This window comes from Drosophila rhopaloa, unplaced genomic scaffold, assembly GCF_018152115.1.
Source record: "Drosophila rhopaloa isolate 14029-0021.01 unplaced genomic scaffold, ASM1815211v1 contig_2, whole genome shotgun sequence".
NCBI classification, from domain to species: Eukaryota; Metazoa; Arthropoda; class Insecta; order Diptera; family Drosophilidae; genus Drosophila; species Drosophila rhopaloa.
Window position 1 is genome coordinate 16,021,643 of NW_025335083.1, and position 25,059 is coordinate 16,046,701.

The window sequence follows — 25,059 nt, forward strand, 5'->3', positions numbered from 1 at the left end:
TAATGCTTTTAAGCTGGTACTCTTTTGCATCAATTATTTAAAATTACATCTAGCTTCAAACAAAATACTTTAAGTTTCTAAGAGTATCTTAACTTCGTTTCCATTAAGAAGACATCCTTTTTCCCTTCAAAACGGCCTGTCTGCGTACTTGTAAGGACTCACTGCCTCCTCTTTCTCCTTATTAACCACTCTTTTTCTCCCTTTCTACCAGAGTGTTCACAATGCATTGTAGGGACACTGCACTGTTTATGTGTATAAGAGAAGGTTCTGTGTGTGTTCACTGTCTGCGATTTGCTCCGGGGCCCGCATGTTGAATTTTTATTCCTCTTTAACACAGACTCAACTTGGTTGTCGTTTTGGCTCTTTAACCCCTCAACTCGACCTCTCCGTTTTTATTGAACTCTCATTTTTCAATGCTATCTGAAAGATACGATCGAAACCAGTTTATTTGACATTCGATGCCCAATATGCAAATTTTGCAAGCAAATTAGTTTATTCGAAAACTGTCGAAATTTGCCGAATGATTGCCTGAATTCCCTGATGCAGAACCCAAACATGATGCATTCTAATTATGCAAGAACTCAGCCTTTCTGAATGGTTGAGCCCACAAGAACAGTCTCCGCCAGCAGGATTCTACCACTGTGTTTTCTTTGCTCCACTCCCCAACAAAAAGTTGCCAAGTCTGCAGTGCACTGAGAGAAAATAATTTCTCAATGAGTATGCTTATAAACTCGAAGCGGCTGAAGAGGTAGTAGGTTGGTAGGGGGCTGCTTAAATTTCATTAAATGAGGAAATTCTAGGGGTGATTTATAAAGGAAGAATGGGATTGGTAGTCGTGTGAACCTGTTCAAGTGACTCGCTTGTTATTAAGGTAGCTATATCGAAGGGACGTGCTCCGTCTTTAACGAAGTTAAAATACCCTTAATCTAAATATTTGAAAAATCTATATAAAGTATTTATTTCTTCAATGGTGGTAAGATAAATGTAATTAAATAATTGCACTAAACTTTCGGCCTTGCATTCAAATAACATATTTATACTTGTATATTCTAATTGCATCTAATACTTACAAACAAGGGATCTTGCAGACAATAACAAGTTTAAGAAATCCATATTTCCATCAGTTCTTTCAATTCCAGAAAACTAGCGGCTTTACAAATAAATATATATTTCGCGCGGAGTCTTTGTAAGAAAAACGCATTTATAACCTCCTGATGGCCCACGAAGCTCCTTGCTGGCAAAGTTGATATAATATCCTTTACCCCCGAGGAGCGAACAAAAAGCGCTGACTATAATACCAACAACAGCAACAAATACAACAGCGGCGATGACGTTTTAATTATGTGTGCCTAGAGGAAAAGTGGAAAAGCGTGGGGTTGATTTAGGTGGAAAAGCCGAGACACTCGCGAGACAGTTTCAGCAGTATTTTGCATTTCGCAGCTCCTGAACTCAGGACGAAGCTCAACTCGGTTTGTTAATTTGCAAAAGGGTTGGGGATTTTAAGGGGAAAATAGGGGCTGGAATGGAAGAGAAAGGGGTAACAGGGGAATGAAAAGTGAATTCAAAACGGAAACATTGCAAAAATGCGCCAATGCAGCAAGTGCTCAACTTAAGGGGGTACAAAAATCATGGGAAGGTGTAAATGTTGAATTCATATTTCCGTGCTACACTAAGGAAAAATAACTGAAAAAAGGAATACTAGATTATTTATTTAAAATGTGTAAAATCCTTAGAATGTATATTGCCCTCATAGTATTTCAGTATTTTAGTTTCCTGTACCTTTAACCCCTCTCTGCTCTACATTTTTTCCCGCGCATTTGGAGCAAATTAACAAGCGTAGCATGGAAATCTACATACCTAACTAAATACACCACACTTCCAAACAAAAAAAAAATAAAATCACAATCTAGCACAATAAATCAGACATTCAGGATTAAAAAAAAAATAATTATGATATGCACATTCTACACTGATATTATAGATTGTTTCAAATTAATCTTCATTTATTTTTTATTCGAACAATTGTGAAAGCTTAAAATAATTTGTAAGCCTAATAGGTTTATTAATAATAATAATTATCAATCCTTCTGCTTTAAACAAAACTTAAAAAATATTTGTGCATTTTTCTCTTCATTTTGATTGGATTTAGATATTTTACTTCTTAATAATAATCTATCAAGTGACCTTGAATTAATGAACAACTTTTTTGTGCAGGACATAACAAGCATCTCATCATTAACTTTTAATAAATGTTTTTTGAAATTGATTTTTAAAACTATTATTGAGTTTGTAACATATAGTTATTATTTTGACCTCAACTGTCGACACACTCGTATAAAATCAGCAGTAGAAATGTTTCCAAAGGGTGTCGTTGTCGCTCCCGTTTTGTGGCTGTTTCTCTTCCTCCCCCCCTTGAGTGGCCTTTGGGGGTGCGGTTGGGGGGTGGTGAAAGGGGTGGATGTGGGGCGGTTCGGCGACAGCCTTCCCCAAGCAATTCCCATTCGAGTGGGGCCTCCACAGCATGGGTTAATGTACTTTGCTGCAGCGGCGTCTGCTTGACTGACAGCCTCCCTTAACAGCCTCCCCCCACCTCCTTCCCACGCACCACCCACCACACAGACCCACTGCATGAAAAAAATACAGAACCGTTGAACATTTCTAACATTTAATTTCGTTCTGTAATTGCGGAAATTTTCATTGAAATGAATTAGCTTTTTCGCTTTTTTGCCTGGGAATTTGTTTTCTTTTTCGGTAGGGGGCGGTCGAAATTAGTTAGTCATGGGTTAATGTCTGCTATCAATGTCATGGTCAAATAGGGCTGGGGTTACAAAGGGCAATGAATATACAATCAGATGAGGGGTTAAATGACAGGAAAATGTCATGAATTTGTGAAAAGAAACTTGTGCTCTATCCAAAATAGGGGTACATCAAAAATAATACAAGAACGATTTTGTTCTAAGGGAAAAATTAGTTTATTTAAGTTTCGTATGTATTTGTAAACATCCCTTAGGTTTTAGGTTTTTATCAAAAATATTTTTGTAATGATTTAAAAAATACGATAGTCTGAAATAAAATAAAACCCACAGAAAAAACTGTACTCATTGTTCACCCAAACCAGAGTTACCACCTCCTTCACAGGCGTAAAAATGTATCTCATAATAGTATTCAAAGAATCTGCCTATACCCTGACAAATGTATAGTTTATTTTGTTGAATTCTTTATGGTTTGTTTCTGGCAATTGCCGCACATTAAAATTCATAAAATTATGTAAATTTGATTCAAAATTCACATTTTCGCCCAGAAAAAGAGGATTACAAATCAAACTCTACCAATTGAGCGAACAAATCATAACGAACGTAAAAAAGGGGGCCCTCAATATTGGACTAGAAATTATAAATTCAAACTAAAAAAAAAGATTTTTCTATGTACTCACCCCAAAAAAACGAAATTGTGAGTGCTATTTTTTAGGGTTGAAGGGTTAGGTGTGTCCCTGTACATTTCCCTACTCGCATTTTTTTTTCGTTTTTTGGGGTGAGAAACGCGTGCGCAGGCGCCTTTGACACCTGAGATGACAATTAGAATAAAATAACACAGAGAGAGCTAAGAGAACCTCACTTTCAAGTGAGCTGCAAATTAAAAAATCATAAAAAGATAGAGAAAAAAAACACATTCTAAGAGCGAAAAAAATCTGGGTGGAGTGCGTCGTCGACTGGCGACAAATTTGCATAATTTATAAAAAAAGAGAAGAAGTAAGAAAAATAAACTAGCCAAGAAGAAGCAGCAGCAGAAAGTGAAGTTAACGAGGGGAGGAAGCCTAGAAGCGAGCCCAAAGACGCTGATTATCATGATTATGTATGCAAACTCACACACGGCAAAAGAAACAAACTCGGGACAGGTCGAAAGACAATAGAATTATGAGGTGTTGAGCGTTGAGTGACTAGCGGAACGACCATTAAAACCTCAGCTAGGGCAACAAAAAGGGGAAAAGAGGGATATATCGGAAAAAGACGCGTTTCTTAGGCCATAGAAACAATGGATAGAAAGTTATGGGCAACAGATAAACTCGAGATGAAGACTTGCACTCCAGAAACAAACAAAAAATAGAAAAGGAAAACTAAACGAAAACACGGTTAATAAAGCGTTGCAAATGGGAGCAGATCTGAAAAAGGTTCCGATACGAAAACGAAAGATACAAAGTAGCGCCAGAGGAAGTGGAAATGGAATTGATGCGAAGGTTTACCTTTAAGAAATTGAATTGAATTTTAATGATAAGGTTGAGGAGTTACTTATTAGGCTGATCGTAAGCATTAGGTCAGCTGTTGTTTGGGTTCACGTTGGGGTATACGAAATAGGTGTGGACTGTTGAGGCAACAGATGAATAGGTCTAAAAGAAGGAGCTACAACGTCTACGTTAATTATGGCATTAGATGGAAGATGGGTTGGGGTACGACAGCATGGGATAATTAAGGAAAACATCAAATAGTTTTATAGAGGTATAGCTGAAAAGTTATCGAATTAACAAGTGAATAATTTTAGGTTAAAATAAAACACAACCATAAATTAAATAAATAGGTATTAATAGGTAAATTCAAGTATTCTTAACAATTTTTCCAGAAAATCAAGTAAATCATAATATTAGTTTTAATAAAAATTAAATTCACAATTTTTAAAATTTAATTTCCTAATAAATTTAAACCTAGACATTGTCACCCTTTTATTTCTCATCATGTGGAATCCGTTTATTTGATATCACACCCATAGCCACCCAATATCTCCTTAATTTGGATATCTGATCTGTCAGTTCAGTGAGCCTGCGTCCAGTTCAGGTGTTAATGACTTATTCTCCACTGCGCACAAAAGAGGTGTACAATCCTATTGTTTTGCGTGTTTCGCATGTGCCGCAACCAAGTTGGCTATGAAATTGTAGAGGAGAACTCCATGAACAGAACCCATAGGCATAGGCCTATTGTTTCGGAGCTGGAAATGGACAGGGGCCAACCCCAAAACGAAATAAAACATAAAGCCAGTCCGAGCCTTTTGTGACACGCTCGTATCCGGTACCGGTATCAAATAATGGCTTGATAACGTCGGCACAAGTTCAAGTTCGCATCGAACATGCGACTGGTGATCGGGGTTAAAACCAGCTTACTCGCAACTCCAACATCATACAGTTGGCCGACGGATCCAGTGTTTCACAAATCGAAATAGTAAAATTTATGTTTATTTATATTTTAAAAACAATTTTTCTTAAATGTAATACATTTTTAACTTTCTCAATCAAATAATTAATGAGTCTTTCCAAAAATGTGTTTCGAACAAACAAGAATTAAGTCTTACCATTTAGATTTTTAGAAATCTAAATTAGTAAAATTCCGGTTTTAATAACTAAAATATTAAATAAAGAACATCAAATTTAATTATCAATAAAAGTTTTTATTGTTTGTGCGTAAAAACATGTTGCACTTAAGTTGGTAATCGAACATTCTTATGTTCATTACCCACTGTGCATCGGAGCGATCGAACATGCTTCAAAGCGGGGGTTGAAACTACAACTCCGAAGACCCATAACCACTTTTGCCAACGCACAGAATTCAGTTTAAAAACATTCTTCGTGCGGTTAGGTTGTATATATAATCGGGTTCCGTGTCGATTCAGTGGGTCAAGTTCGCAGCAATAATTACGAAACAAAAATAAACTACAAAACGAACAGTGCGAATGTATCTCAAAGATACCGAACGAAAACTGGGGAACTATACAAGTTTTGTTAATCAAATTTAGTATTAACTTCACAGTGCAATATCTAAGGATAAATCCTAACCTATCCTAATTCATAAACTCTAAGCTACCTGCTCTCAAAAATTAAAGAAAAGAAAAAGAGCAAATCTTGACCTAAGCAAACAAAAAGGAAACTTAATTTTACCTGACCAAAAGAAAGGAGCATTTCTACCTGTTCGAAAATCTCAAAACTGATCTCAAACAAAATGAAATATTTAACGCATACACACAAGGAATCATACACATTGGTGGCACGCAAACGCTATATGAAAAATCTGTTGTATGTATACATTTTATAATATAGATTAAAAGTTAAAAAATTGGTTTTATAAAACAACAATATTAAGTTCTTAAAAAGAGTTATAGAAGCTATAACTCAATTGAACTGGATTATTTATACAAAAAAATTTAACGTTGATCTCGTTACTAGTAATCTATTTTCGCCTTCATTTGCCAAACAAAACCCATTCATTAAACCTCCATATCTAGGCATAAATGTCATGTAAGCAAATATTGACAGAATTCCCTCTATCCATATTATGTCTCTTTATGTCTCTTTGTGACATATGCAAAAATTATGCAAATTATTTGATTTGCCATTTGAATTTGGAATGGGCCTTAATTAGCCCTGTATGCCTGCCAATAATGCACTCGACAGGATTGCGATTTGGATTGCGATTGGGAGGGAGTTGGGAGTGCGCTCTAAATAGGCGTAATGCATAAAATATGCAAATATCCGTTATCCCCTATTTCCCTTTTTTGCAAACTGTCAAATGTCATTTGTTTTTGGGGTTTGTTTGTTCCGCGTGAAAAACAAACCGCAAAAATCGCGAATGAGTTATGGATTATCGGGAAGGGATATCTAAGACCATGCGAAGATCCTGTTTTCTAAAACCCTTAAGGCCAAGGAAAACCTTTTTGTCATTTTCTTAGGCTGTTTTGTTAATTAAATTTATGATTAATGAATGATGGTGCTGATGATGATGATGGTTTTCCCATTTCCTTACCCTAACAGCTGGGAGAGAGGGGTAAAATTGCAGGGAATGTGTGTAAGGTGATATGGCTTAACCCTTTATGCGTTTTTTATTTCGCACCCTCGTTAGGCCTTCTTTTTTTGCGGATTTATTTTTTGCAAGTCAGCTAAGTCAACAGAGGAACTTCTGTGATTATCAATTGGCTGGGATCGGGTAGAAAATCTATAAATAAGAAGAAACCGTTAAGCCAATCCCACACATGCATATCCGTCTGGCCAAAATGGGTATACCCCTCGGGGTCCAAGATCTCGGAGTGGAGTTCAAACAGTGCGCAGACGTGCAATCACAATTTGCCCAACTCCTACTTAACAAACTTTGCCCGCACCCAGACAACTGTTTCCGGGGCGCGGGATGCGGGGTTAACTTAAACCGCTGGTAGTAAATGGTCAAAAGACATGCAAGCGGCGGCAGCAACAGCAGCCAACATAATTAGAAGTCTGCAGTTGTGGAGGAAGTTGCATTAGCAGGCAATCAAAATAATTTGAGGCGTTTTATTAGCGGACAAATGTGGAAAAAAAGCGCGCGCATATCGCCAGCAGTACACATCGCGAGCATCTTTTTATACCTTAATTTTATTTTGCAAAATTTGTTTATATGATCTTAAATTAAAGAAACGTTGGGGGAAGTGATTTTTTTAGTTGTGTCTTTTTTGAGCACAAAGAAGAAAATACTCAAAGAAAAACGCGCTCGAAAGAGTCAAACTGGTTTTCAAGAAACTGACTCAATATAAATTAGGCCGCATAAAACGCGGGCAAGTCGCTTAGAAATCGCTAGCAATTTTATGTTGCATGCGAAAATCATTAGAGCTTACTTAAGATTCTACGTTAATGAGACCGTTAAAATTTCAATATATATAAGCCCACATTATGACAGGGCCAACTTCAGAAGAGCTATAATAAAAAATATATATTGGCTCCGCAAAGTCGCGTGCGAATCGCTGGCGCGATTTTTAGCGCGCTACCAGCGTGTTTATCCCCGAGTGCGGTAATAATCACCCGTCAACGTTTAACCCACTAACACGGACTTGCTTCACATTAGTAATTAAGCATTTAATTTAATCAGCCCAATACGGCCATCCATCAATCGCCTCAATCCCGTCAAGCCGGCCATCCCTCAATGTCGCAGATTTTGTCGGATTTTTGGCTATGGCGGAAATGCGTTGCTAATTTCCATTGGCGCGATTACAATGGATAATGTTTATTTTTAGTTGAACCAACATGAGGCAATCCCGCTACAGCAACCCACATCGTTCCAACGGCTTGGCAATAATTGGAAATTAACGAGACCCCGAGGCGAAGATTTGACACCAAAGATTGCAAGTCGCGACCTTCTTGTTGTCGCCCACATAACATTTGGGGAGTTGAGAGCAGGGGGTTGGATGTTGTATGTTGTATGTTGTACGCCAACCTATTAGCCAAAGTCATAAAGCTATAAAGCTATGACTAAGGTGTGCGAACACCGACACCTGGCTAAAAGGAAAAGCGCGCCAAAATTTTTGTCAACGATTTTTCGGTAAGGTGCCAAAATGGGGATGTATGGAAATTAGGAGTTTATAGCTCGGCACGTGCACTTTGCAAAAGCGCGTGCCTTGTCTGCATTAATTCCAGGCCATGGAACTCAGCTACACTTAACAAAATAGTTTTTAAAGTTTAAAGTTAGCCCCATAACAATTAATTTAGGTGAAAAGCTACTACACATTCAACAATGGAATTATTTTTGTTTGTAACTTGAAAAAGTTAAGAGTTTATTATTGATATAAAAAGATTATAAAGTGTTTTTAAAATTATTATATTTTTTTGCAAATACTTTTTTAATTTTTTAACTGCCAAAATGTGCATAACCTATAGATTTTAATATATTTATGAATTGTTTAACTGTAAAAATGTAACTAAAAAATGTATTTAACATTTTTGAAGATATCAAATTAATCTAAATAAATGTTTCTTAAATTTAAAACAAGTAATTTTCGCGAGTGCAAGATAAAGGGAAGAAGGCCAAGACAAAAACAGAGCCTTTCGTGGCCTTATAAATAGCCATGCTAACTGACTGAGTGACGCGCTTCATTAATATGCAAAGTGGCTCAGCTGGAATCACCCCTCCCCGAAGCAGACCCCCTCACTATCGAGTACCCCACCTGTAAGAGGCATTAAAAGTATCAACGTTTAAACGGTTATTACCAGCATTTTCATGCAGCATTTGCAGTGGCCGAAACGGGAGGAAAACATGGCCAACAACAGGTTGTTCTGAACCCCCTTTTCTGTAGTTCCCCAACGACAGCAATTGCGTGTCAAATTGAACTTGACTGGCGAACTAAGTGGAGGAATCGAGAGAGGTATATCAAAATGTGGGGAGTAGACTTGTTTGGGAAAAGGTGGCCAGAATACATGGGTTGTTGACGTTGTTCGAGTCGCCTTTTTCGAATATTTACAAGTATATGTTCTGCATATTTATCAAGACTTTAGCAAAAAGCTCATTATGCAATGACTTTGTTGGTTATAGGGGAAATCAACATGGTTTCCTTTAATTAAAATAATCAGTTAATTAATAAGAAATAGTTAAAAATTGTTATTTTAAATCTTTTTGCTTGACCTATGATGCCTTCAACTTTGAAATGTCCAAATGTAAAAATGCAGAGGTTGCTACTACAATTGAACTCTCTACTAATTCTTTCAAAGGTCATTCCCAACTATCCCATTTGAAATTCATCCCAAGAGAAGAATTGAACTCTACCGTAATGATCGTTTTACTGCCTAGAATCCCTGGCCTACAAGTCACCTTAAAAACCCTTTTTTCCTATTCCCTTTTCCTCCAAAACTGGCAGCAATTTGGGTCTACTTAGTCCCTTTATGTCAATTTAGAATTTAAAGCGATTCTGGGAAAATCTTATCCACTGACCGCACGGACAGCTGTTCCCTGAAATGTTCTAATAAATATTTCTTATCCTTGGCTACACTTTCACTTAAACTTTCTTTCCTGCGATCGAGCAGCCATAAATTTCCTAAATCTGTCAGCAAATAATGGGAAAAACAAGTTTTGCCAAGAAAATACCCAAGAAATTGTGTAATTTTTACCCCAAAAAAAGGTGAAATAATGCGCTGGACGATTAAAAATATGTAAATCAGGCAAAGAACCCGATTCAGCCAATAAAACTTTTTTCAAAGTCGCCGGATGAAACTTTTCCGGCAAATTTGTGGCTAATTTATGAGACCAACTCAGGTAAGTGGAAGAAAGGGAAAATGAGCTGAATTTAGAAAGGTTTGGCTGTACCAGGATAAGAAAAAGGATATCATCTTTATAGGACTTCGAGTGTCTGGAACGTGTTGCATTTATGATGTTGAACGAAAGGGGAAACGGGTTCTTTTTGTGTGCGTATTGTACAACCCCCTTGCCAGGATTTTCTCTCCAATAGACAAAAGGAAACTGGGCAGAGGCAAGTTTTCCACCCGGCAGCGGAAATGAGAAAAACTTGCCAGCGAATCCTTTTTGCTTGCATCTCAGCGGCTGTCTTGGAACTAATTTTAATGACAATTCACGAGGCGCGGAAGTCGCGACATTCGGGATAATGTGAGAATGAGCAGGGGGAGGAACCGCTGGCCAGGCGAAGAAATAGGGTGTGGCCATCCCTGAAAATGCAGATTTTCCCATTTCCCTAAAACTCCCAACTCAACCGTTCATTTCCGTGGCTATTTTCTCAGCAGTTACTTTGCAATCTTTAGCAGCCATTAATCATAAATGCGAAAAGGAACTTACTGCGGAAGCCTATTTTAAGATCTACTATTTAAAAAAAAACAATTTGAACCTATTTAATACAATTTATAATGTTGAAATTATTTATCCAGTCCTTCTAGTTCTTACCCTTTTGATACACCTATTCCACAAATTAAATGTTAATTTATTGCCTTTTTAACTCAGTTTTTAGATAAATTTCCGGGGGACATTTCGGGATAGTATTAATTACAGGGTGCTGCCCTTATTTTCTGCCTGACCAGTACAACGACCCCTTAAAGGACCTAACTTTGACTTTTTGGTGCCATGCGAGTATCCTTTGACATGTCGCCTGTCCGCTTATCGGAGCGAGTGCATCGCTCCCTGCTTTTCTCCCTTTCTCCCAGGCATTTCCCCGCTTTTCTCCAACTGCGATGCTATCTGTGAGTGCTCTAGTTTCCAGTTTGCCTGACCCATTATTAGCTGTGAAATGCATGAATGTCTCTGTGTGTGTCCTTTTGTCCTTTGGGACTTGATTTCCTTTAGGTTGGACATTTCCTGTAATTTCTCACTCGGAAATATGGCATACACACACATTGAGAAGGGGGAAAATATCTTTGGTAAAACGTTTCAAATTAGCGCCTGGGGAATGGCCAAAAAACAATGTTTAAAAGAACTTGACTTGCCACAGAATGGCATTTCCCACTGCGGGCTGCAAGGTGTTCTTTTTCATTCTCTTCCTGTGTTTTTTTCTCTGGATTTTTTTTCCAGCTCACCCAAGTGTTTTTCCCACGTAGCACAACCGCCACTCTTTGGGAATATATTAACCCAAAACTTTTGTGGAAATAACTCTATACTCCTAGCCTTAGAACCCTTTCTTCTTGGATTTTTAAAGTAATCTATCTTTCACTGTCAACACCACATGGCTTTGTTCTTTTCTCTAGGTCTCGTTGTGGTAATTGTTTTTCTTTACTGAACCACCCAAAAACCCCTCCTTTTCCACATTTTGCGGCTAAACTTTAAACACGCGCAATGCGCTGCGCATGCCAAATGAGTGAGGAACCTGAATGTAGGGGGTTTCGGTGGGTGGTGCCCATAAATTTGCATTTAATGAACATTTCCGAAAAGCCCTAGAAGATGCCGCCCCTCCAGAATTAACGCTTTTTGTTTGCCTGTAATGGGTTTTAATTATGTGGGTGGGTGCATATAATGAGGTAGCTAAATGAAAAGGTTTTTCAGCGCAGGCGTAACCGCAGCACAGGAAACGTCTGTTTGGTGGGTGGTTTTTTTTTTGTTTCAGTAATAAGAAACCTCCATCTGCATCAGATTTCATTATAACTGTAGGTTAAAACCCTGTTCACATCACATCATCACTGGTCCATTGTTGGGCCATTTTTGCAGTTGACTTCTGCAATCCGCATCCTCGCGTTTACCCTCCCTCTCTTCAGTTACCGATTTGATTTCATTGTCGAACAATTCATGTGAAAAATTGTCATAAAAATGCTATAAAATTGTTTTTGTCCCGTCATTTGATCAAGCAATAACAAAAATAGTTGTAAAATCCGAGAATGCATGTTGCACCGCTTGTAAAACCATAGAAACATGAGGAAAAACAAATCGTCTGATTTATGAAATTTATAGAGCTGAACAGCAATGAAAACTTATTGATTGATTGAATTTTATTGCCTTGAAAATGGGTTAAGTTCAGTGGGAAATAAGATGAAGGCTAAAGAGGTTTTACTGTTTTGAATAAAAAAATGTAACAAAAAATAAATTGATAAAATGATGATAAAAATTTTAAAAAACAAGGTTTCAATTTAATGTCAACATGTCACGTTCATGATTGCTTTCATCAAAATAAAATTAACCCATTATAACTCAGACTATGGGGACTATGTACCCCATCTGCTGGTAGTTTTACCCCCTTCCCCAAATAATCTCCAATTACCCACCGAAATACCACTTTCACCGCCACTTTGCTCGCAACACACTTCAGAACTCTCAACACGTAGATGCATTCGGAGAAGTCGAGCTCTCTGCATCTTCAATCAGGCTCATCACAGTCGTGTTTTTGATATCCTTTTCCCATAACTGTCATCATTTCATATGCGAGCTCCATTTGGATGGCAAAGGGAATGGGTAGGTGTTAATTTACGAGTGTCAGGCAGCGGACTCCTCTTGTTAAAAATAAACAGAGATGTGAGTGAGCGAAGAGATTCTCCTCTGCTATTTTGGAAAATGTGGAGCAGAGGAGCAGCTGCAATAGCAACGTCAAAGGACATTGCACAACGACAGAGTAAACATCCTCTTTTAAGTTTTTGTGTTCATTTCGAGGCGTTCGTCTCGTTTGTATGTCAACATAAACTTCTCAAAAAAGCAAGAGCATGCAGGACAAAAAAAAAATATGCGTCAGTGACAATAAACTCGAGCAAAATATGAACTCGAAACTGAACAGAGAAATATTTTCAAGTAGCCACTCATAATTCTGTTAGAGTGCGTGAGAGCAGCTCGAAAATGTTCCAAGAGCCAAAGAAAAGGCTTCAGGATACGTAGAGAGTTCTTGACTTTCAGACGAGCGGGTCTTAGAAAAAACTGAATGAGGAGTGGGAAATGCGAAAAAATGTGAAATGGTTTAATACTAAGTGAAAGTTATGGAAAAGGCGGGAGTTTATTACAAACACGAATCAATTTAGTGATTTTAAAGTTAGCTGTTTGAGCAGTATTTAATTTCACCTTAACAAAATATAATATAATATATCTTATAGTAAGCTTAAGATTTGTTTCTTTTCATGAAGGCTAATAAAACTTAAATGACTTAGAAAAAGGTATACAATTTTGTTAGTTTGTTAAATTAAAAGTAAAACTATTTGAATTAGTTTTCCTAGAGTTCTCTAATTCTCTTGACACTGATTTTTCTGAGCAGTCAATTGCATTCATCCTCTAAACGTTCTCCTTACGAAACCATCGATCGTTCTTTAAAGAATACCTCAATGAGCCCTCCAAGTCCGGAAGTCTTGAGCACTGTAGTGGCACTTTTGATCATGTTCTTGTTCCCATAAATTGGCGGGCAGACCAAAACCGATTCTTAACCCCTGGCAAAGTCAGAGGTTAACCCCTGTATGTGGCACTTCAGTTTGTTCAGTGAAATGCTCCGATGTCTCCGATGCATGAAGAGATTGCATGTTCGCGAATCTCAAGCTCAGCTGTGCCAACTCTGCTCCAGTGATTGACTCTTTGCGTGCTGTGTTATTAACAAGTTTCCTGTTTTTTATTCATTGCAGACGTCAGCATGCCTTTATGGCCAACACACAGAAGCAGCAACCGTCGGCCGGCGGAGGAAGTGGAAGTGGCAGCGTCACCCACAGTCCGGAACGCCTGCGCGGAGCCACCCAGGATCTCTTCGAGCTGCTCGAGCGTGTGCAGTGCTCGCGACTCGACGACCAGCGCTGCGTCCTGCCCGCATACTTCTCTCAGGTGGGTAAAGAAAGTCAGCAAAGCGGAACCCTAAGTTTCTTGTGGGTATTTTATAGGAAGAAGGGAAGCTAGTTAAAGCCCTATATGGACTTTAGGAAATTAGATTGCTATTAATGCAGCATAGGAAAATAATATGTAATAATATATTATGATTCAAAGTTATTACTTAGTCTTGAATTCCTCAACCTAGAAATATTATTCAAAATAAACGTATACTAAATAGTTTAGATTTAAAAGAAAGTCGAATACTCAAAAAGTCTAATTAATATATCAGCTTGTAACAATATATAAAAATAGTACAGCCACACGACCATCGAAAAATATATTTTAGTTTAATCATTATTTAGTTTGGATTGTGATATAATGTAAGTTACAAAGTAAAGAAATGGCAGCCACTGAATTAAATTGAATTGGATTTTTTTCCTAATTCCTTTTGACCCATTAAAACAGCATTTAAAGTACCCTGCTAGACCACACCTACATGGTATCAAGATAAGCCACTGCCTGACCTACGACAATCGGCTGGCAATTGTCCAACGTGGGTCATCGGCCCATTCGGATTCGCCTTGTCCCTGGGCATATGCTCCACTAATCTAAGTGTGTGATGAACTGACCCATAAAAGTCCAACTTGCAGTTGCAATATTACCACATTCCCGCACTCTTGGTAGTAAAAATTTCAGTTTACTGCTGCCAAGCCATAAAAATTGCCAATGGGACAATGATTGGGGAATGGTTGATGGCCACGAAATGGTGGGCGAACCTATATCGAAACAAAGAGCCAACAACAATGCTTCATATGAGGAGTCCTATCCCATTTATACCCCTAACACAAAAAAACCCCCAACGACTTTACCTTTCCAAAACATCTGTATAATTTGACATAATCTGCGCTTTGTTGTGGTCTTTTTCTGTTTCCGTCTCCTGCTTTTATAGGCAAATTGTACGGCAGTCATGGGTTAATTCTTATGGGTGCGGGTGTGTGGTGCCAGGGATTAAGTGCTTGGTTGGTTTGATGTCGAATTTTACGATTCAGCTGCGGTCTTTGAAGTTTTTGGCAGCTGTCAGGTGTGTCTCCTCTATTTTATTGCAAAATTTATTAGCTTAGTTTTAAATAAAAAAAAATAATTTAACTTAATTTAAAAAAAATTAATTAAATTTTAGTCATAAATAATTAAATTAAATATAAATTATTGAGTTCAATTTTAGTTTACGAATTCTGTTAATAAACATATGTTATGTCATAACAGTGTATTAACAGATATCTACTGTCAACCGCCTAGGTGGCGCCATTTATGTCTTAAAAACATTTTTACCTTACATTACTTTACATTAATGTTGGTTCGAAAAACAACCACACCATGGCGCCAGCGTAGTCACAGGCAGGCAGGCGTATGGCATTGCATACTGTTGGGCTGGTAATTTTTGTAACTTAAAAAATATATATTTCGTGCAATTTAAATTTATACAAACTAATTAGTTGTTTAATTGTTTTAATTAATATTTGAACCAAAAACTTTTAGTTCTGAAACACTAAAACTTAATTCATTTATATTAAACAAGCTATCAAAATTAATTATTATGCAGTAATGTTAAAAATTATTTCCAATGTAATTCAATCAATTAAAAAATTTGTAATTGAATCAACAGGGAAAAAAATGGTGACTAAAGCCAAACAAAACTAATTTATAGTATTAAATTGTGCTCAAGTGACTTGTTAAACTTTTCTTCTTAAAATTATAATCATCAAAATATTCACATAAACAAAACAATGAATCAAATTATAATCCACCAAAACAAGAAGTTAAGTCATACTCTGAAATAGCAAAACATTTATTTATCTTCTTTATAACTTGCCCGACTTGCATTATTTCATAAGTCCCATTTAAACACCTCAACTTTAAAGTTTGAGCTTAATTTGTTTTCGAATTTCTAGAGCATAATCCACTTGGCCTTCCTCAGGAATTATATGGCTTCCTGTTTGGCTTTTTCCCAATCTTCTTTTTTGTAGCCCTACTGCTTGCCAGGCACGCAAGTTCCAAAGCCTTTTCAGATTTTAATTTAGTTTTCGCAACCATTTCGGAGGCAAACTTTTCTATATCAAAAGGCAAAACATCCGTCCCCTTTACCCTTTATCCTCAAGTGGTTTTTGCAGTGCAGCAAAGTGCAACCCGCATCCCTCACCGCCTCCTTGAAAGCCTATGCCATATTTTCTCAAGACGCAGCCTCCTCATCCACATTGGAGTGCCTTTTATGCAGGCTTTTCTTGGGTAAAAGTAAAATAAAGGGGAAAAAAGGCGGAGAGAAGTCTGGCATAAAGTCTCGTCTAGCATCTTGAGGCAAAACTGGGTTGACTCTCAGACTGTGTATGAAAATCGTGTTTGCTTAAGTTCTGAAAATTGAATTTGGTTTCAGGCCAGTCACTGTCAAACTGTGACGTTTGGCCACGTGCCGTAAAAGAAAGCATTCCTGAGTGTAAGCGACTTTTCCCATGGAGTTTTTCCCACCATACATGCCATTGAGTACGATTTTTCTCTTCCTTTTCTCTAGTTTACTATTTTAATTCCCTGCGTATTCCCTATTGCATAGTTTCTCGCACGTTTTTTCCCATTGCATACTTTGGGGCTAATAAAGGTTTGCTTGGGTATGCTTGAATTCCGTTGGACACCTTTTTTACCACCCCCTCTTCACTCTTCTGCGGCTAATTAAGCTGCCCAAACAGCAGTTGTTTAGGGTTGGCATTTTCCTACACAGAAAACAAGGAAAGAAAAGGGTCAGCCATTGGTATGCCTGATCGAAATTTCAAAAATACCTAAAATGTCGATGTGTATGTGGATTTTATATTTTAATATTAAACATTATCCATCGATTAAACCTGACATATATATTTTATAAATATATTTTTTGGAAGAGTGATTCACTCTTTAATTATCAATAACCATTTTCTGAATTCAAACAATAAAAAACAAATTTTGTTTTTGACGAGATATACACTCAACTTCCTTCTCAAGATAAAAATATTTAATTTAAACATTCATTTTTATATTTTGAGAAAATATTTTTAGAAGATTGGTGGGTTTTTTTGTAAAGCAAAATCTTTAATATTTTTGGTGCACCATAGTTTGGCCATCTTTTTGTTAGCCGCTTTTCCACCTTTCTGCTGCATTCCCATGAAGCCGGAAATCTGGGGTCTTTTGTTTTATGGAGGAGAACCCTCTGCCATCTAAGATTCGCTGGAAATTTATGCCCAACGCCCGCTCCTCTCGCTTTTCTCCCTAATTCCCTTCCTTTCCCATTATAAAAATATACTTTGGCCATTTCATTTCGGTTGCTTTGGACTTTTTCTTGCATATTTTTCACGGACTGTGGCTTCGGTTTTTGCCCCATTCCCCTCGTTTTTAGCCGCACACACATTAGAAGTCTCTTATGTCTTTGTCTCAGTTTGTGGTGCTCGCCGAGTGCAATTTGTCTGCCCGCCTCTACTCACTCTTCCTCTTCCCTTCTCATTACCCCACCGATTCTCCGCTCCTCTTCTCACAGTTGAGCAGTCACTGGCGAACGCTTTGGACTTGACTCCCAGCAAATGCAACGAACGTTGAAGTTGTTAATTGCGATGGTCGTCAGCCGCAACGACATCGCCTTCATCTCGTCTGGATACACCCATCTCTTTCTCAAACTCAAATGCCGTCTCTTTCCCCGGCTGGAGGTGCATGCAAACCTGGCCGAAAACAGAGGAAAGGCCCGGAGACCGGAGCAACCTACTCCCACAGTCAGTGCCATGAAAATGAGCTGCATTCAGAATCGGGGAAACGGTGGTAGAAAAACCGCGCTCACTGAGAATAAATTTTAAAAAAGAAATATATGTTTTTGTTATATTCACAGTGGCAAAAGAATCGTTGAACAAATACTTGTGTCAAGAGTTCAAAATCACCCATTAAAAGGAAATGTAGCTAATTTTGTTTCAGAGTTTAGCCCAATTTTTTTTTGCATAGCTAGTTTGTTTTTTTAAAGTAAATAGGAGCACTACTCTTAGAAAATGTTAAAACAATTAATCCTTTCATGTAACTTTTAACTGATTTATACAAAAAAAAACATTTTCTTGTCCGGATTCAGATTTAGCACGCTGAAAAGTTATTTGGAAATATTATTTGGAAATAAAATGTAGTTGTGACATTTATAAGCTGTTCTAAAACTGATTAAATGCAGTTTTAAATAATTTATATAAATATTTTCTTGGTAAAACATTTTTTTGCCTTTATTAGATTAAATCATTCAGATCTAAATTATTTCCAGTGTAGAAACAGACTGAGAGGGCGACACACTCTCTCACGTATGAATTCTAAGTCAGAAATGTGCGATGTTTATCGCCATCATCTACCTACACGTATCCGTACAGCGGGCCAGTAAATTATCCCAAAAAAAAACCAAGCAGTCCGAAAAGATACTCTGAATGTATGTTTCTCTATCCCTCCTGCACTGTGGCACTTACAATTTATAATTATTTTCCGCTTGTTGCATGCGGCCTCTCTCTATCTTTCCCAGTTCATATCTCCTTCTGCCACTCTTCAACTTTGCCATGTGGAAATCTTTCCGTTACTCATTCGTGGCTTTTTAATTTCCTCTTCTATGGCCTTTCCTTCATTCGCGAACAATGCAACTTTAAAATATTTTCCTTCGACTTGGCTTATTTTTCTTTTTTGGCGGATCTCTGACATTAACCTAGGGCTGTGTCATCCACCCACATGCCCCCTTTCCCCAGCCAAACCCATGGGTCCACTCCTTCCCCCTTTTTCGCTGTCTCTGATGTTTACCTTGTTGCTGCCTCGCTGACTTCGTTGTTGATTGCCAGCTGACAGCGGCAGCAACCACAAAAATAAAGTAAAAAAAATATAATAAAACCAGGCAAACCTCAACTTAAAACTCTTTCACATGGAATTTAAAGCTCTGCGGCGGATTTCAGATGCGGGCTCAGCATAACCAATTAACCATGAGAAGCGCTCTGGAAGCCAGCGATCTATCTTTCTGTCTATCCATCTTTCAAACTTAATATCCATCTACTTGTGCAGATATGTGTTTATTAAACGGGGCATCTATGTGCACTCGAAATGTAATTGAAGCTTCTGAAAAATAAAAAAATGGAGCTCTAAAGTTAGCTCTAACTTTAACAGTAATAACTATTATAATTGGTCTGGCAATCTATGTATATATTTTTATTATAAGTATAAATCTATAAATTAATCTTGTTTTAACCTAATTAATTGCAACACTTAAAGCTTAAAAATCTACAAATGTATATTTATATTTGTTAATATACCAGTTTAATTGATAATCCACCCATTTTTGGTTCTGTCTGCACCTCTTATAAGCATTTCATAACAACCTAACCAAAATATTCTTCGTTCACTTCTTTTCTTCTTTTCTGGTCACATTTGTTTATAAACAGACGTGTTGATTGGTCGCCTCCATTGACTTTGTGCCATATCAAACTATATTTAGTATATGGTACATAGCACGATAGAATTAAAGACTTGAATGCCAAGGTCAGGCTAGAAGCAATCATAAATTGGATGTGTTTATGGAGGGTATACAGAATACTGTAAGCAACAAAAGCACTGGAGAGCTCTGAATAATTTAAACCGGACATGAATTATAAGTGTTTGGATAAAACAGTGTCAATAAGATTTGTACTTTTTTTTAATTTTTCAACGTTTTGATAAAATATTTCTGATGTCCCTGAAGTTTTTGAGTTATATAATTAGTAATGTACGCCAGTTTTTTCTGATAATAAATTAGTCAAAATATAAGCAATAATTTGTAATATTCGCAACATTTCTGATCTTGTTTAATATGATTAACCATTAAATGTAATGTGTGATTTAAAATATTTAAAAATGAATAATACAAAAAAACAAACAATAAGCTCTTAGTAATTTTATATGATTCAAGGCTGAATTAACAAAGCTGAATATCACAATAATTTAAATTAAAGTTTTAACGGCATATAATATAAATAAAGTGTTTGGGTAAAGATTATTTTATTAGAAAACCAACTTATGATTGAAATTTTACAAAGGGGCTCAATTTGTTATTTAACTGAAAGCTACTTACAGCTCTTGTTTAATTTATTATTTATTAACAAGCAATTAAATAAACACTCGATTTAAAGTTGGCGCCCTCTCAGCTCCCACGCATGCGCACCACTCTCTCGGCGCCGCTCTCTTTCTTCAGCTATAGAGCGCTCTCACTCTAACGCACACAGCTCCAATTGAATGCCAGGCTTTGATATTTTTTAGTGCATTTCGAGAGCACGCGACTTCGCACAGTGGGCCATAGAGTTGACATTTTTGTCGAAAATAGTATTTTTACCATTATATTGTTAATGCCGAAACTTCCAAACGATTTCGCTTGGGTTAAGTGCATTATTCCTTAAACAATTACTTCCAAGAATTACGTTTTTATTTGGTTAATAAATTAATTGAAATTTAATAATATTATGGCTTTAAATTGTGTTGTATTGTATTAAAATGTGTGTTTAAATGTCTCAATCTATACAACAGTTGTCAATTTAAAAATAAAAAATACGAAAAAAATTCAACTGAAATATGATTAATCTTTGTTTCGTATCATCAGTTAGTCATATCTCAATAACCGCTTAAATGCAAAAGATTTTATGTCACTATGTGTCATTTCCGTCCCACTGTGCGTTGACAGAGCAGAGCGACTGAGGCAGCGGCAGAGGCCGGAGCAGCGAACAACATTGGACATTTTTCAGTTGCCGTTTTTCCGTTGCCGCAAACAGACGTTTGAGCCGGTTTGAATTTAAAAATCTTGCTCTCTTTTTTCGGGCTCGTGTTTTTGTTCGTTACGAATTCAAAACAAAAACAACTACCGAGGAGCGCACGCATTTTGAGTTATTTTTAAAAAGAAGAAGCTGCATAATCTGCTCTTTTTTCTCAGTTTCTCCATGCCGAAACCGAAATAAAACCCAACAACAACCGAAAACCGATTTTGTGAGTGCAATAAACCAAACTGCATCGGTGTAAATATGCGTGTTCGGGTGTGTGTTTGTGCGGTGCATCTACGAAAATAAAACACGCATCAAAAATCTTACAATACTTATATATACTCTCATCCATATGCATGGATCTAACCGATACGAGTGAAATTATTTGCTTAGAAATTGGTTGGCCGAAAATTTGAAAGCCCCAATATTTGCATATACGCCGCAGTTTGACAGTCACCGAGCGAGAGCGCAAAAAAAAACCCGTCAAACGGGTTAAAAAACTCGTAAAAAAAGAGATTTTTATGAAAAAATCGTTAATTTTTTTGTGAGCAAAACAGCCGAAAGCAAAAAGTCGGCAAACATTATAGCAATTACCACAGAATATATCTTTAGACCCGAGAACGCCCACTGAAGCAAAACCCTAACCAGAGGTACACGGATGCAGTTCTAACCCGAGTTTGTGAAGTAACGAAGCAACAACTGCAATTTCAGCATCAGCCGCATCTTGGAAAAATAGTAATTTGATCTTAGAACGCCCACTATACAAAAAAAAACCCTTTGAAGACGTTAACTAAAGAAGCCACAACTTCAACTACAGCTGCACAATTTATAGGAAAAAAAACACTTCGCGTTCAATAAAAAGCTTTTTAAAAAGGTTTAGATATAGATATTATATCTCCAACAATCAGCAAATCACAGAAAAATCTTCTGGGTGAAATAAAATGCAAAAAAGGCATTAAAAAATCAAAATTTAATAAGCAGCAAAATCAAAACCACCAGCAACATCACAGGATAACGTACGAATTTTTGCCCATAAAAGCGAGAAAGTTCAAGAAACAACAACTTGAATACCAGCAGCGACAGTAGAAGAAGGTTTAAATGAAGTCATAGACCAAAATCTTAGAAGCAGCTAAAACAGCAAACTGCAGCAGCAACAAACGCAGCAGTACCTACTGCAGCAGCAGCAGCAACATCAACAGTGGCATTTCATAGCGAAGGCGCCGAAAGACGTTGGGTGCGTCAGGCAGTCATGGGGGTATTGAGATGGCGCGATTCCCCCGGATCGCGTATATCGGGCTCAATTGGCAGCAGCAGCAGCAGCAGTAATACCAACAACAATCATCACCATAGCAGCAGCAACAACACTCATCAACAGCAGCAGCAGCAACACAACAACAACCACATCAACAATAATAACAACAACAACAATCGCGAGGTATGTGTGGGTTGAAAACTTACCCGATCCCATTTCTAATTCCAATTCCGATTCTGTTTTGACACCAACAACAACAACATCACGTTACGTTTGGGATACATTTCCATTAATTAAATGCAATTTGGGCGTTTGTAATTGATGTTGTTCGCTGGTGTTATCCGTTGTTGTTCGCCTCTTTTTAGCATTGTTTGCGGTTAGTCACAAACACGTTGTTGCACTTTTTGAGAGCAACTGTAAAGTGTGGGTGTCAGAAATGTAGCTGGAAAAACAGTTTTTGAGAGCAATTGGATGGGATATTGAGACTTCATAATTCTGATTTTTTTTTTTATTTAATACATTTTTGTATTTTTGTCGGATTATATCAGCTTGGAAGCAGCGATACAACCTCATAAGTTGCCCTTCTGTACACAAGTTTAGAATTGCTAATTAGGTGTGCACATATACTATCTAGGTAAATATTTATCTGCTAGTTTTGATTTGTTTATCTTCTATATTTATAGCTTGACTGGATTTGTTGAATAAATTACGAGCTTTAAATAAAAAATCTTAATAAATTAAAAATAAAAAAAATAAAATTTGTATAGGTTAGTAATATTTTATTAAAGGAAATACAAAATTCTTTTTAACAACGCCATGTATTCTGAGTAGAATGAAACTGAATATAATTATTGCTTTATTTTTAAACTTCTGCTGTGATCTTTACATGCACTTTTTCTGTCTCGTCTTCCACTTTAATACCCCTTTTTAATACCCCTGATAATGGCACTTCAAACTGCCCCATCAAACCATTGTGAGCTCTGTTCCCGGGTCGTTCTCCCTGGCTTATCACCGCCACCGAATATGTCTGCTTTTAATACCAAAAAGCTGAATGAAAATTCTCGTTTTATTTCAATTTCCATAAAAATGTTACTCAGCGGCTTTACACATGATTCGTTCTGTGTGTAAGTGTGTTGTTGTGTGCTTTTAAGTTGCTTAATTTAAATAAAGTCAGAATCAACAATTCCGTGAACGCCTAACTGATAACACATGTTGAATGATGCTGTGTAATTTTTATGTCGCAAGACAGTGCCTACAAATTGTTGGCAGACTACCTAGAAAGTCTAGAATCTTTGGAGGCAATTTGTTGGTCGATTGGAAAAGCAACTAGAAAATGGAGAGAGACACAAAAGACAGCCAGAGTTGACACATTTCGTATAAATCACTCAACAGCCGCCGCCGCAGCGAAAGCGGTATCGGGTTTTTATTTTTTGGTCCGAAGTCTAGGGAACTCATGATTATGATGACGATGATTGGGTTGTTGATTGTGATTGAGATTGTGATTGCATTCATCATCATTATGCCCATTAGCCGCATTCTCCGCTCGAAGCTTTTACCTACGCACTTTTACTTCTACCCAAGCTTCTCTCGCTGTCACGATGTATTTGTATCTCGAAGATATATTTGGCTTGCACAACTTTCGCCAAACACACAGATAGATCGCACGCTCCAATTGAGGTTTTTAGCCTCGTTCTCCATTCGAATTCCCTAATTCCCAAAATTGTTATCGCCACCTTGTGCATTCCTTTGTCTCTCGCTATTTTATCCGCATTTAATTCATTTTATTTGCGGCTGTTTGTTTGGGATTTTCTTATGCACATACAAAAATGTAGCCCGATGTATTTTATAAATTTGCGGTAAGATAAACACGTACCATTTTGGTTTACACTTGTAAAGTGCGAGTAAAGCACTCACCTAATTCACTTGTTCGCTTTTAATATGTAATGATGATTTTAAGTTAAAAATAATCCAACCTATCATCATATAATATACCTTTTTGTTTTCTGTGCACATATATTTGAACAAAAATTATCTTTAAGGCCCCATTCAGTCTGCTGATGATACAGATGATGATGTTGAAAACAAAAAGCCACAAACTTTCGCTGCTTGCTTAGCAGATACTTTTGTATCTCTCCTCCCCTTTCGATTTCGTAAGCATTCCACATGTGCTATCCCTTTGTGTATCTGCCAGATACTTTCAATGCCTACATATCAGCTGGGGAAATTTCTCGCTGCGTTTGATGTCAAGGTTTCCCCGGCTAATTCTGACGAGACAGAGAGAGGCACTTGAAATGCTTAGAGAACTGCGTTTTCCTCCAACCCAAAACCTCCTGCTGTGTGTGCACTTCAAGATACAAAGATACAGGACAGGGGGTGGAGAATTCTGAAACCGAGAACGAGTTGAAGAAACCGCCTCAAGGTCTCTCGGAAACGCTTTCGCTTTTTGTTGCCACTCGAAGTCTGTCTGCCCTTAAATGGTCAGCATGTAACTAACGATCGGTGCAGAGGTGCAGGCAACTCCTATACCTCGTAATTCCCCCGAATCCCCTACACATACCCCCGGAATAATGCATATGGATTGCAGTCGAGCTGGAGGCGCGTGTCTTGCATAATGGCCCACGATTAATGGGCAAAAAAAAAGGAAGGAGAATGCAAGAACTGCTAATGAAAAGACTCCTTTTCTGTCTACCCGTTTTTTTTAAAGTGATTCATGGCTTTGGTTCTCCGTCATTTAGTCAATCGTTCAGTTAGTCAATTGCTAAAGCCACTGCGTACTTCCTTCTGGGAACGACCAGCACCGGATATCCATTTTGCATTTTGCAAAAAAAAAAATGAAGCAAAATATGAAAAAATTATGTTTATGTTTCTCTTTGACAATGACGATGTTGGAAGGAGAACGAAAACGACGATGATGATGATTATGCCATGCCTCAGACTGATTAAAAGCAGACAACAATGCCCACACAAGAGGGAAAAAGTAGGGAGAAGGCGGTAAAATCGAGTAGGGGAACTCCAGACAGAGGAAAACCCACACGGG

General features: G+C 37.4%; 1 protein-coding gene across 4 annotated transcripts in view; it reads left to right on the forward strand.

Annotated features, from left to right (window-relative positions):
* The window catches only part of LOC108037842 (rap1 GTPase-activating protein 1), an 89,033-nt gene that overhangs the window by 32,273 nt on the left and 31,701 nt on the right, over window positions 1–25,059 (forward strand). For 2 of the 4 annotated variants that reach the window (XM_044459902.1, XM_044459903.1), the window contains exon 3: window positions 13,796–13,988. In XM_044459902.1, coding sequence (XP_044315837.1) covers window positions 13,796–13,988 — 193 coding nt within the window. Of the gene's footprint in view, window positions 1–5,602; window positions 6,056–13,795; window positions 13,989–20,749; window positions 22,206–25,059 lie in introns of those variants that run through there. The other 2 variants (XM_044459904.1, XM_044459905.1) reach the window with 2 other exon arrangements.